We start from the raw sequence: 13453 nt of genomic DNA on the forward strand, positions 1-13453 counted from the left end.
AGTGACAGCTAGATGAACTGGATTGCCTTTAGTGAGAGAATGGAAGGAGGAAAGAACGGGACTTTTCTTAAATGTCAGGCTTTTCTTTTACCTAATTAACAGCATTCATAATCTTATTTGGTAGTCATGTCGAGTCTGAGAAGAAATGGTACGTCCCCATTGTATAGATGAGAAGGTGAGGCTCAGAAAGCCCTTGTTCCTTGCCTGAGCTCACATCACGGTCATAGTTGCTTGCAACGGAGGTTTTTTTCTCCCCTTTCAGTACTTTTATTTGTTTATTTGCTGTTTGGCTGTGCTGGGTCTTCGTTGCTCCTTGGGCTTTCCTCTAGTTGCGGCAAGCGAAGAGTACTCTCTAGTTGCAGTGTGCGCGCTTCTCATTGCACTGGCTTCCCGTTGCGGAGCGGGGCTCTCGGGCTCTTGGGCCAGTGATTGCGGCTCCCAGGCGCTAGAGGACAGGCTCAGTAGCTGAGGCGCCTCAGCCTTGTTGCTCCGTAGCCTATGTGGTCTCTTCCCAGATCAGGGGTCAGACCTACGTCTCCTGCTTTGGCAGGTGGGTTCTTTACCACTGAGTCACCAGGGAGGCCCGCCAAAGGAGGTTTTTAATCTCTATCTGGCGGCTCCAAACTTGGATGGCTTCCTTTGTGCCAAGTAGATGGCTGCAAGAACTGTCAGTCATCTGGAAGGATGGTCCGTAAGGGGTGGAAGAGCCTAGAATATATTCTTATGAAGTTGCTCAGTCGTGTCCTACTCTTTGCTACCCCGTGGAGTATAGCCCACCACGCTCCTCTGTCCATGGGATTTTCCAGGCAAGAATACTGGAGTGGGTTGCCATTTCCTTCTCCAGGGGATCTTCCCAACCCAGGGATTGAACCCAGCTCTCCTGTATTGCAGGCAGATGCTTTAACCTCTGAGCTACCAGGGAATATTCTTAGGGGAGTGAAATTGCCTTCTCTGAGACCACTAAAGGGAAAGTGGAAACCTTGTCATAATTTTATCCTAGAAGAAGCTGGATGAATCCAATGATGTTTTGAACCTTCTCATTCAACATGCGCGTGCTAAGTCGCTTCAGTTGTGTCCAACTCTGTGGACTGGAGAGTCCTATGGGCTGTAGCCCGCCAGGCTCCTCTGTCCCTGGAATTCTCCAGGCAATAATACTGGAGTGGGCTGCCATTTCCTACTCCAGGGATCTTCCCGACTCAGGGATTAAACCCAACTCTCTTACGTCTCCTGCATTGGCAGGCAGATTCTTTACCACTACCACCACCTGGGAAGCCCTCTATCAATACAAGTGGTTTATAAATACGGTAGAACTTTCACTATCTCAACTAGTAACTCAGTTCTTCTGCGATCAGCAATTTTTGTACTTAACAAAAAGTACAAATGACTAGGACTTGGTAAGGGAAAAATCTGGCTTCATGTGAAGGAGAAATAGAACACTGTGGCTCAAATAAGCGTATCAGATCATCTCTCTGGAGGAAAAGTAGAAGGACCATTTGTTTCAGGGCAAAGCTGAAAATCAGCCCCCACATGGGTGTTAAAAATAAATGATACACCATTGCATGCTTCGCTTCCTTCATGTACACGAATTCTAGCTTTTTAAAGATAATGGCATTTCTGTTCACATTTTTTATTTTAATTACTTAACAAAATTAGTCTATTGAGGATTTCTGCATCCTTTTATTTATAGATTAGCACGATTCTTTAGAGACCCATTAATATTCTGCCGAGCTGTGGGAGTTATTCTCAGAACTGCAGCTGAAGGTGTCAGAAGTAGGACTCTGGGTTTTTCATATTAGCTGAACTCTGGAGGGGCCTTCCAAAGAGTAGCATTGCTCTGGCACCTCCTGTATGCACTGGCATTAGACTCCATCAGGAATTGGAGGGTGTGTTAGAGTTTAGCAATAAATATTGGTGAAAAATTAAACAGTGGGGAAAATAGTGATTTTAGGTACTTTTCAAGCTTTTGCTTTGATGGAAACTAAGGGAATGAAGGACAACTGTCAGGGCAACTTAGAGACCATCTTTAATTAATGAGTTAGACCAGCTGCCCTTATAAAGGGTTTTATCACTTGATGGGATTTTAATGGTGTCATTGTGACATATATCCCTTTCTCTAACAATAAAAGGGTTTTATTGTTTTTCTTGAATCCTCAGATTTTTTTTTTTCCCCCAAAAAAACATAGAACTAGAGATAAAAGCAATATGGTGTGGAACACTCTTACGTCTCTTGAGTTTAAAAACAGAAAACTTTGGTGTGTACTTCAAGAAATTGATGGTCCCCAGAAAAGCATTTGTGTAGGGTAAATTATATAGTGTGCCCAGAGCCAGGTGCCTTCTAAAGCTGAATGCTTCTTTAGGAGACACTTTATTGCAGTTAGTGGAGCTGATTTTATTCTTCAGACGGAAAGAGATAATAGAGAAAACAGTGCCACATGTTATTAATGATCTAATTAACATTGAGTGATGTCCCCGCCCCCCCCCCCCCCCCCCCCAGAGGAGGGTCCAAACAACAACGGTGATTGTCGGAATTGTCTGTCTTTTATTTCCTTATTGCTGTTCTCAGTGTTGGTGATGGGTGCTCTCGCTAATATTTAATAATCAATCTTTTTCCTCTGTCTCTCGCATTCAGCTCATTCTCTTTCCTATTCTGTCTGATCCACATCATTCCACATCAGTCTGTCATCTGCCATCCGAGCACCAGTCCAGTTCTGGTACAGTAACTGTTTCAAGATCTACATTTCATGTGCAGTTCATGCTTTGAATGTTATGAAAGTGACTGTTACTAAATCTAGCAGGAAGCATGTTGGCCTGTGGGTTGTGAATATATTCTGATCATTGCCATCACTCAAATAATTACAAAGAGATTCATTCATTCATACTCAGCTGTTACTATTCACGTGTGACCGTGGGCATCTTTCTCATGCCTTTACCATGTAGACCTGTGACTTTTTCCTAATGAATGTGGGCATTAAAAATAGAAAAAGAAAGATCATCTTGAAGGGCAGAATAAATATCCTTGGAAATTCTGCAGTAGCTCTGTGTGTGTGCACGCGCGTGCATGGATCTCTGTATGTCCTAACTGCATGCATTTATGTTTTCTGGAGAGGTTTGACTGAAATGGAAGAATATGAGCAGAAAAGAGCCAAACGTTGATGGATTTGAAGAGTATGGTATCTGTGTTAATGGGCTCAGATTACTTATTGAAAATACCTACCTTATGTTTTATATTTCATCCTTCGGAGGAGTCATAGAAACATGTAAATTTTTAAGAAGTATGCCAACTACACTAAATAATGGTATAATTTGCGGCTTCACTGTCTCAAAATGAATCAAATGCTAAGTAACTTAAGTAAGTAAATGTGGGAAAACTTCATGGGGTCTTGATCAACAGGAACAAATCCACTGGGAAATCTTATCATCATCATCAGTAAATATTTTGTGGACATTCCCAACAGAGCTGCCACTTAGAGAGTCTTCTGGAAACCAGACTGTTTAAATTTTTTCCTGTCTGAATTTCTCCCAAGTTAGGAAGTTTTCTCTTGAAAATTTTTTGAGTATAATACAGGGCACGGCTTAGTGACTGAAGAGGAACAACAACAAATAGTGCAGGCCACATCTTAGAATTACTGTCTTAAAATATTCATTAATATTTGGAATTCTTGCACATAGATGTGTTACAAACACGGTAAGTGGTTTTTTTTTTTTTTTTAAACACCTTGATATTGACTTGCAAATAGTGGAGGATCTTGAAATTCTTGAGAGTGCTGATAATCTTAGTTCATTAAGATATTCTCTTTATGTTAGACCAGCCATGACTCACTAGGGCTCATAATTGAGAAACATTTCCCAAAATGAGAAGACACACTGGTGTATTGATTGGAAGTCCCATTTTTAGGGTAACGATTTACTGATCGAATCACAGACTCCTGGGTTACAAGTAAGACCATTATCATTTTTGTGTTTGTTGTGTGTGCTCACTTTTATCTTTCTAAGTTATCAAGACGTTATTGTAACTCAAAGAAGTTTGAAAATACGGTGGAGGAGGGAAGGTGGTAAGAACCACCCTTTTACCGTCGTTCTGTTCTCTTTGTTAAACACTTCAAAGTGTGGGCTCTTGTTTATGGTTCTCTGTGCAACTGTATAAATGTTTTCAGCATGGTAGCATTTAAGGAATGGTGTCTCCATCAAAACCGCCTTAAGACCTTTGGTGTCTGCCAGTGGGCTGTCTCTCACGCTGAGGTTTCAGGAGTCTTGGATGAGGTTGCTATTCGGGTCTGGTTTCCAGAAGACTCTCTAAGTGGCAGCTCTGTTGGGAATGTCCACAAAATATATATTGATGATGATGGTAAGATTTCCCAGTGGGTTTGTTCCTGTTGATCAAGACCCCATGAAGTTTCATTTCTCTTTCCCTCCCACCTCAGTTGGAAATAGATGGCGAAGCAAAATATTTTGCTTCTATTAATAATTAAAGATTTCCGTGGGTGTCTTGGTCCATGGGAAGCATTTGCAGCTTCTGTCTCTGTGAGGTAAACTTTTCTTGCATATCACAGCTCTCTTAAGTATTATTACTTTGTTGTTTAACTCTGTGGCTCTCTGAGAAGTAGTAGCTAACACACTTTGAAGCTCCCCTGCCTTTGTTTCCTGGGTTTACCCATCCACCCTGGTTATTTTGCAAGAACAGTCTGGGTCTGGGAGTCATTGAGCATTTGCTTTTCAGCACCCACAGCAATGGAAAAGGAAATGGCACAACCCACTCCAGGATTCTTGCCTGGGGAATCCCGTGGACAGAGGAGCCGGGTGGGCGACAGTCCAGGGGGTTGCAGAAGAGTCAGGCACAACTGAGTGACTAAACTACGACAACCCACAGCAGAGCCCAAAAGCCTGTACATGGAAGGTGCTGGCTCCGTGGTGCGCGTGTTCAGGCTGTGGTTTCAAATCATCACATTATAGGAGGAGGATGCACACTGGAGGTTCCCAAGCATCACTTTTGAAAACATCTTTATCATTTGGCTAGGTGGATGCACGCTGGAGGTTCCCAAGCATCACTTTTGAAAACATCTTTATCATTTGGCTAGGTGGATGCACACTGGAGGTTCCCAAGCATCCAAGCATCACTTTTGAAAACATCTTCATCATTTGGCTAGGTGTTTAGCAGAGTCCCTCCTACTGTCTGTAACTCTGCTTTCTTGACGATGCAGGATCGATGTCTTGCGTGTATATTTATTTACGAAGCGAAGCCACCAGTGTCCCCACCTCCTATGTTCTGCATGCCCCTTCACACACTTCTGATGACTGCACTTAGGTTTTATTAATTGCCCTATTGGCATTGCTTCTCACGGTGTCTAGCACACTTCAGAGTTTGTTGGGTGTAATTGAATATTTATTGGAATAAATATCAGAAGTGTTCTTACTTTGGCCTTAAAGTTTTGGTTGAGTTCCATTTAGTCTCTCAGTCGTGTCCGACTCTTTGCAACCCCATGGATTGCAGCACACCAGGCTTCCCTGTCCATCACCAACCCCCGGAGCTTACTCAAACTCATGGCCATTGAGTCGGTGAGGCCATCCAACCAACTCATCCTGTGTCGTCCCCTTCTCCTCCTGCCTTCAATCTTTCCCAGCAAATTTTGGTTGAGGGAGAAGGTAAATAGAGTATTAAGCCAGTGAAAAATTAATGTCACTTACTTTGAAAGAATTCTCCTTGGTTGAATTTCTGTTGTGAAGAGATGATGTATTTATGAAAAATTTCAGACTTACAAAAGAGTACCCAGTCATGTAATTAACTCCTGGGTTCTAGAATATCAAATTATGTTTCATCCATTTACTCACTGACTCCCACCCCCTGCTTTGGATGGTTTGGGAAGCAAATTCCAGACATCATATCTTTATGTACTAGTAGTACTTTCAGATAAATCTCTAAAAGATAAGGATGCTTTAAAAAAGAAAGACTTGAGGGAAGCATTTTCTCTCTAGCAATACATTTTCATGTTGCCTTGTAACTTTTGAAGAACATTTTTCCCTCCCTTTTTCCTTCGCATCTTCTTGAATGTGAACTGAGGATGTTATTTATAAAACCAGAGAGCTACCATTGCCTTTTTCACAAAGTTCATTCACAAATGACTTTCTAGGTAGAGAAGAATGATTTGACCCATTCTGACCAGTGCAGGAGGCCTGGAGATTTCAATCCTGGAAAATTCGATCTGTTTTAGAATTGTTTTCTTTGGGCAAGTCATCCAGGGTGTTTCCCGAGTTGGACACACGCCTGTCTGCCGTGCCTGGAGGGAGTCTCACTTGGGGTGTGTATAAATAAGACTGAATCCAGATGCCTGTCTATACACTGACTCGCTTGCAAATGAACTGTTAACAACTATCCCCAGGGTCCCCATGTGGCTAAGAAAACAACTTTGCCTGGGCACAGCTTTCTTCTGTCACGGTAAATCCTCTCTGGCCTTTCTTGTTCCTTTTCTTCTCTAATCACCTATGTGTGTTGGAAATTATGTTTAAAAGCCTTTTGGACCTGATACATTTTCTCGCAAACCCGGTGTTGAAGAATGGAATGAATCAGATAAGCAGAAGTGAATATGTGGCTTATTTATTTCCAGTGAATGTAAGGTACTCATGAGATGTTATTAATATGTTCAATGAATATAATTTGGGTTTGGGATATAAACATTTTAATAAATACGGAAATGTTACTTCCCCCTCTAGTAATCAATCCCTGTTATTCTCAGGGATACATGACAATATGTCAGTGGAGAACTAATCATATCTATTTACTATTGAACAGACATTTTCTCTTCTCGTCTTTTTGGTTCTAGGCACATAAACTGGATCATTCTGCTCATTACCTGCGCCTGAAATTTCTAATAGAAAACAAAATGCAGTACTACGTGCCAAAGCCTGAGGAGGACATTTATGAGCTGGTAATGTTTATGACTGTTGTCCACGTACATTCTGTAGGAGACTATTTTAAAATTATATGTATGCTCATGCTAATTGTGGTTGGTGGAGTGGAACAAATTCTAAAATAAATGAGCCTCATTCCATGCTCTTATATTTGTGGAGATGGCCTTAACCTATCACAGTATTTTTTTTGCAGAGTGGAAATGCCACCTTAGTTTATGCAAGGAACAGTTCTGTGTTACCATGAAAAATTGAAATCCAGAACTGACTCTCAGAGAGCATTTTAGTTACTGTTCCTAGCTTTCCTTGCCGTGTTGACAGTCTTTTGTTTTAAATGGGTGACTCAAAGATGAGCTGGCTGTTGTCAGAGAAAAAGTCCTAGCTCCGATTTCGTATGACTTCCCCCTGCATGTTGAAATTGATGGGTAAAATCCTGTTAGGTGAAAAAAGCTGCTAACTAACTATATGTCCTGGCCTTCTGGAATTTCTGTAGCTTCTTAGGCATACTTATATAGGTTTGAGTTTCATGATGGGATTTGGGTTCTGAACTGGATCTGAATTTTTATTCTGGCTCTGCTGCTTAGTAATTATGTGGTCTTGGCCAACCCCCCCCCTCCCCCGCCCTCAACAAATGTAGTGACTAATACTTGGTAGGATTTTGCAAAGATTAAAGATCATGGTTCACATAGTAGATGCTCAGTAAACGGTGGTCATGGTTCTTTTTTTGTTAGTCGAGGAGTGCTTTTTTCAGTTCCAGAAAAGAAACATTTTGAGAGCCAGGCCCCTTCTCTTGGAGTTTGTTCTTTCCTGTACTTAGTCATTTCTCTGGGGGTCACTGAACTGCTTGCCATGGGTCTGTGAATGATAACAGTATGACTTCAGACAGCCTTTCACCACGGAAAACAGAACTGAAAATTTAGACCTGAAAAGTCTCCTTTTGAAAATGGGAAGCGTGATTTAAAATTTAGTCCCTTTAGTAGGGAATTGTGTTTCTAATCAACTTTTCTTGAGGTTTGCTTTCTCGGCAATAAAACATCAATTCTGAGCACATGGTTTGGTGAGTTTTGGCAAATGTATACAGACTGTTGTGTTTCCACCCCTACAGTCATAATTTATATTTCTGTCATCTTAAAAATTCCCCTTGTGTCCCTTTAAGTGTTTTTAATGAAATATAAGAGAGGGCGTGCTTTTTATAGCATTCTTATCATGTTATGAAATAGAAGAACAAAATGACCATTTTTCAACCATCACTTAAATCACGAAGTTTAATGCAGAGAAAGGTACTTTTAACAGGGGCTGATTTATTTTTTTTCTCTGGCATGGGGAAAGCCCTGACTTTGTGCTCTACGAGTAGAAGAAAGAAAACCCATTTTCTTACTTAAGAAAGGAAAGTGCTTTGCTGTTAACTCTGAAATAGCTGTTAGATCATATAGTTTGTATCTTGGAGTTAATGAATCTTTTATATCCTAAATGACAGGGATCAAGCCTAAGGAACTTCCATGTCCTTCATACCTTATACACAGGAGAGTGCTGAAGACATATCTTTTGAAATTATATTGACTTCCTTATTATTTTTAAGTCTTGGCCATTGTGTGGTCTCATCCAGTATAGGAGACTAACAAGCTTACTGTTTGTTAACTACAACTGCTATATACATATTATAATTGCCATTTAAAAACAAAACCCTGAAATACAGGAAGATCATGGTATTCTTTCTTGCCCAGTTGCAGAAGGTCTCCAGCTATGAGATTCCTGAGGAAGCAAATGCCATACTCTTACTCACTCTGTTGTTCAGACTGCGAGTGAGTACTGCTAATGGGCACCTCTATTTTTACCAAGATTGTAAACTTTTTGTTCTTAGGATATCTTTGGCAGCCTGGTACAGCCTGCAGATCCCATTTCAGAATAATGTTTTCAGTTCCATGAAATGGAGTACATGGGATTACCTATGGCCTAATTGTGTTGAATTAGTTATGAAAGATATTTAAAAAATTATAGATAATACACATGCTGACTTAATAGCTCATTAAATAATCAGACAGTGGTTGGTCTGACACCTGCCACTGTTCTGAAGTAGTGATGAGCATAAATAATATTTTGAGATATTAGCGGCAACTAGAATGTGGTGTAAAAATAACTGAGATTTCTGGCTGTGACAAAGTCACAGACACACTGCTCATGTTGCCGTGTTTGTTGCTTCCATTCATTAATAATTGAAGGAAATGCTACGTTTCAGTTACAGGTTAGTGAATATAAAAATTTCAGGCTTTTTCAGCTTCCCGGTTCACAGACCCCTTGAATTACACCCGTACATCCATGGTTTCCCATCTTGGCTTTTGGCCATTAAGCTGGGCGAGATGTCATTCCAGGGCAGAGGGTTTTTGAACACACGATGTTCTAGATGCTTTTTGAGATTTTACAGATATTTTATTTATCGACCCTTACTGAACAAGCATCAGACCACTCATGGCTAATTGGTTTCCATAACCCGCCTCCATTGTATTTCCCATGGATGAATGAAACTCACAGACATTTAGAGTCCTGTCCTGAAAAGTGACTCATTCATAGATGACTGTCCTAAAACATCTTATTCTCTGCTATTGTTTTGTCAAAAATTCTTAAGTTAGAAGATCAATATTTATTAGCAAAAGTGTGCACTATATTTTAAAGATCTTTTTTTGGGGGGGCATCTGGTAGCTTTATTTTCTGGGGCTGGGGATTCCTTTGCTTAAGAAAAGCCGTGAATAGTCCTCTAAGTATTATGCTTTGCTAATTGTGGGCTTCCCTGGTAGCTCAGCTGGTAAAGAATCCACCTGGAATGCAGGAGACCCCAGGAATTGTATCTGGGTCAATTCCTGGGTCGGGAAGATGACCTGGAGAAGGGAACAACAGCTACCCACTCCAGTATTCTGGCCTGGAGAATTCATGGACTGTATAAAGTCGGACACAACTGAGTGACTTTTGCTTTCACTTGCTAATTATGTTTTAATATAAGCAATACCTGCTTGGCTACTTTTTCATAATTAGTTGGTTATTGGGTCCAATCTGTAGACTGATAATGAATATGGAGGCACTGGGTTTTTTTTGAAAACCCATAATTAAATATGTTTTTCTTAAAAAGACAAGTAAGAATAGAGTTTGCAACAACCCTGATCAATCGATCGATTGATTCATCCAGCAAATATTTATTTAGCGTTTGTTATGTGCCTGGCACCATGCTAGCTGTTCTAGGCACTGAGAGCAACAGGAAAGTTTCTGCTCTTTATGGAAAATATATCCAGGTTGTGAAGACAGATATAAAAACATGTAAATATGTTGAGAAAAACAGGTAAATGGGTAGTCTTTCCGGGGATACTTAGTGCTGGGAAAGAAAAGGTTAGGACATAAATGGATAGAGAAAAATGGACATCTGAAAGTGATCATACCGCTCCTTTTCGACGTGATTTATGAGCAGGGTGGTGAGTGAGGTGAGAAGCTGAGTCATAGAGGTATTTTGGAGGAATGTGATCTAGGGTCAGAGAACAAAGCCGGGTAAGGCCTGGCAGGGGAAGGGGGTGGTGGTGGAGGTGGTTTACTGCGTTTGAGTAGCATCAGTGGGGACGGTGAGTGGGGATGGTGGTGAGGGGGTGTTGAATTCAGGAGGTGAGGGAGAAGGGGAGCAGGAGGGCTTGTCAGGCCCAAGTGAGAGGTGAAACCCCAAGAGACAAGGGCTTTATTTGACTCCTGTCTTAATAGGCTCACTGTGGCTAACGTGTGGCCCGTGAGCCTTGGGGAAGGGGCTGGGAGAGCAGGAGGCTGGTGAGCTGTTGTTTAGGCAATGCGTGATAGTGGCTTGGACCAGGCATCCCAAGAAGACCTGGTAAGAAATGAATGTGACATTCACTTGACAACTCAAGTTCCGGGGTAATCAGATCATTTTTTAACATCTGATGGTCTTTAATCTGGTTTTTGAAAAGAAGGATAATACGCATCATCGTTGATTTAATAGCATAGGGAATGTGTGTGATACTTTTTGCTAAAACTGTGGGATTTCAAAATTTCTGGTGTCAGATATTCTAATTGCATCAAAAATGTATTTAAAGTGCAGATCCTTCTTGGAATTATACATACTTTAGAGATTTAAAAAATCCAGTTTTTGTTCACCTGGCCTAAAGACCACACAGTGAAGGGCCTAGTGTTATATGAAGTTACTGTCTGAGACTGGTGAAAAAACGCAAAGATTTTCACACCAATTACAAAGAAGACTAGGAGGCAATATTATGAAAGAATAGGAGAGCTTATTTACGAAGCTGAATTCCCACTGGATCTGTAGAAAGCCATTTGGAACTTTTTGGAGATGGCTAAAACAAATGGTGATATAGTGCCACCTAGCGGGGAGAGTTTGGCTTTCAAGGAAATTGAAAAAAATCAAACAGGTTCCAAAGAAGTTGAAGTAATAAGTACATTTCACAACATTTTATTGAGCATTCCATGATACTGTAAAATACATCATAGCATTGATTACATTTGGTAATATATAATTTTGGTGACTGTATTTTCTGAACTAAAGATCAGTTGTTAGAACTGATGTTTTCTAAATGCAGAATGCATTGGTATGGAACTTTCTCTGAAGTATATAGATGGAAGTTGATGGAAGTTGCACTAAATTAGGGTGTTCTAGAGGCTCTGGGCTTGTAGGGTCAACATTTCCAGCCCCTCTCCCACCCCAGCCTCTTGGCTTAGCCTGTTTCCAGGCTCCTAATTCCTAAGCATTCAGCTCACCTCTCCTACCTGTCAACTGCCCTAAGAAAGTGAACAGAAAGAAACCTGTGGTTTTTTTTTTTCATACTTGGCATGAATGAAATTATTCCTGGACAAATGACTAAGATGGGAGCAAGTTTAAATAATCACTGAGACTTCTCCTCAGTGCTCAAGAAGAGCTTTCTCTTATTGACTTTGGCTCAAAAGAGATTTTCCTTTTGAAATTAAATGACAGTTTTAAGAATTCCATATGAGGCCTCTGACACATTTATTTGTTTTGGAACTTCTATCATAAATTTTCAGAGATGGCCTTTTGGCTTACTTACCTCGGGATTCCCTGGTGGCTCAGATGGTAAAGAATCTGCCTGCAGTGCAGGAGACCCAGGTTCGATCCCTGGGTCAGGAAGATCTCCTGGAGTAGGAAATGGCAACCCCCTCCAGTATCTTTGCCTGGAGAGTTCCATGAACCCTGGCAGGCGACAGTCCATGGGGTCACAAAGAGTCTGACACCACTGAGCGACTAACACTACAACTACTTGCTTACCTAAGAAATAAGATTTTGGGGGGGGGGGTATGGGGGAATATAATTGGTTTACAGTGTTATGTTGGTTTCTGCTCTGCAGCAAAGTGAATCAGCCATACGTATACACATATCTCCACCCACCCCCCTTCCCACCCGCCTAGGTCATCACAGAGCACCGAGCTGAGCTCTGTGTTACACAGCAGCTTCCCACCAGCTCTCTCTTTTACACACAGTAGTGTATATATGTCAATGCTGCACTTCCAATTCGTTCCATGGAAGTCAGGCTTGCACCCGTGACTGTGGTACCCCTGAGTTCCACCAGGAGGCAGTCTGCGAGGCATTATAGTGTAGCGGGGAGCACTTCAGTGCTGCTGCTGCTGAGTCGCTTCAGTCCTGTCCGACTCTGTGCAACCCCATAGACGGGCTCCCACCAGGCTCCCCCGTCCCTGGGATTCTCCAGGCAAGAACACTGGGGTGGGTTGCCATTTCCTTCTCCAGTGCATGAAACTGAAAAGTGAAAGTGAAGTTGGTCAGTCATGTCTGACTGCTAGCGACCTCATGGACCACAGCCTACCAGGCTCCTCCATCCATGGGATTTTCCAGGCAAGAGCACTGGAGTGGGGTGCCATCGCCCTCAGTGCTAGACAGTGAAACCTGCATTCAAATCCCAGCTCCGCCCAGGCTGGCTTTCTGATCTTAGGAAAGTACTTTCTCTGCACCTTTTTCTCTTCCTCTGTAAAATAGGGATCACATTTGTGAAGGGTGAGAACACGTGGTAAACAAAACCTCCGTAAGTTATGGCCCATGATGATGCTAAGTCCACACACTGAAGTGTGAAAGTGAAAGTTGTTCCCTTGTGTGACTCTTTGCGACCCCACGGACTATAAAGTCCACAGAACTCTCCAGGCCAGAATACTGGAGTGGGCAGCTGTTCCCTTCTCCAGGGGATCTTCCCAAGCCAGGGATCAAACCCAGGTCTTCCACCTTGCAAGTGGATTCTTTACCATCTGAGCTGCCAGGAAAGCCATTTATGGTTTAGATAACCCTAAAGAAGGCAGAGAGCCAAAGAAGTGATGCCTTCAAACTGTGGTGCTGGAGAAGACTCCTGAGAGTCCCTTGGACAGCAAGGAGATCAAACCAGTCAATCTTAAAAGAAGTGAAGTGAAAGTCGCTCAGTTGTGCGACTCTGCGACCCCATGGACTATAGTCTACGGACTTCTCCAGACCAGAATACTGGAGTGGGTAGCCGTTCCCTCCTCCAGGGGATCTTCCCAACTCAGAAATCAAACC

The 13453-nt window shown here is 41.9% G+C and overlaps 1 protein-coding gene across 1 annotated transcript in view; it reads left to right on the top strand.

The window, feature by feature from the left end:
- Positions 1-13453, top strand: part of TIAM1 (TIAM Rac1 associated GEF 1) — a 157191-nt gene that overhangs the window by 57712 nt on the left and 86026 nt on the right. The window contains exon 9 of the mRNA XM_052639711.1: positions 6816-6920. Coding sequence (XP_052495671.1) covers positions 6816-6920 — 105 coding nt within the window. The remainder of the gene's footprint in view (positions 1-6815; positions 6921-13453) is intronic.

Source organism: Budorcas taxicolor, chromosome 1, assembly GCF_023091745.1.
Source record: "Budorcas taxicolor isolate Tak-1 chromosome 1, Takin1.1, whole genome shotgun sequence".
Taxonomy (NCBI): Eukaryota; Metazoa; Chordata; class Mammalia; order Artiodactyla; family Bovidae; genus Budorcas; species Budorcas taxicolor.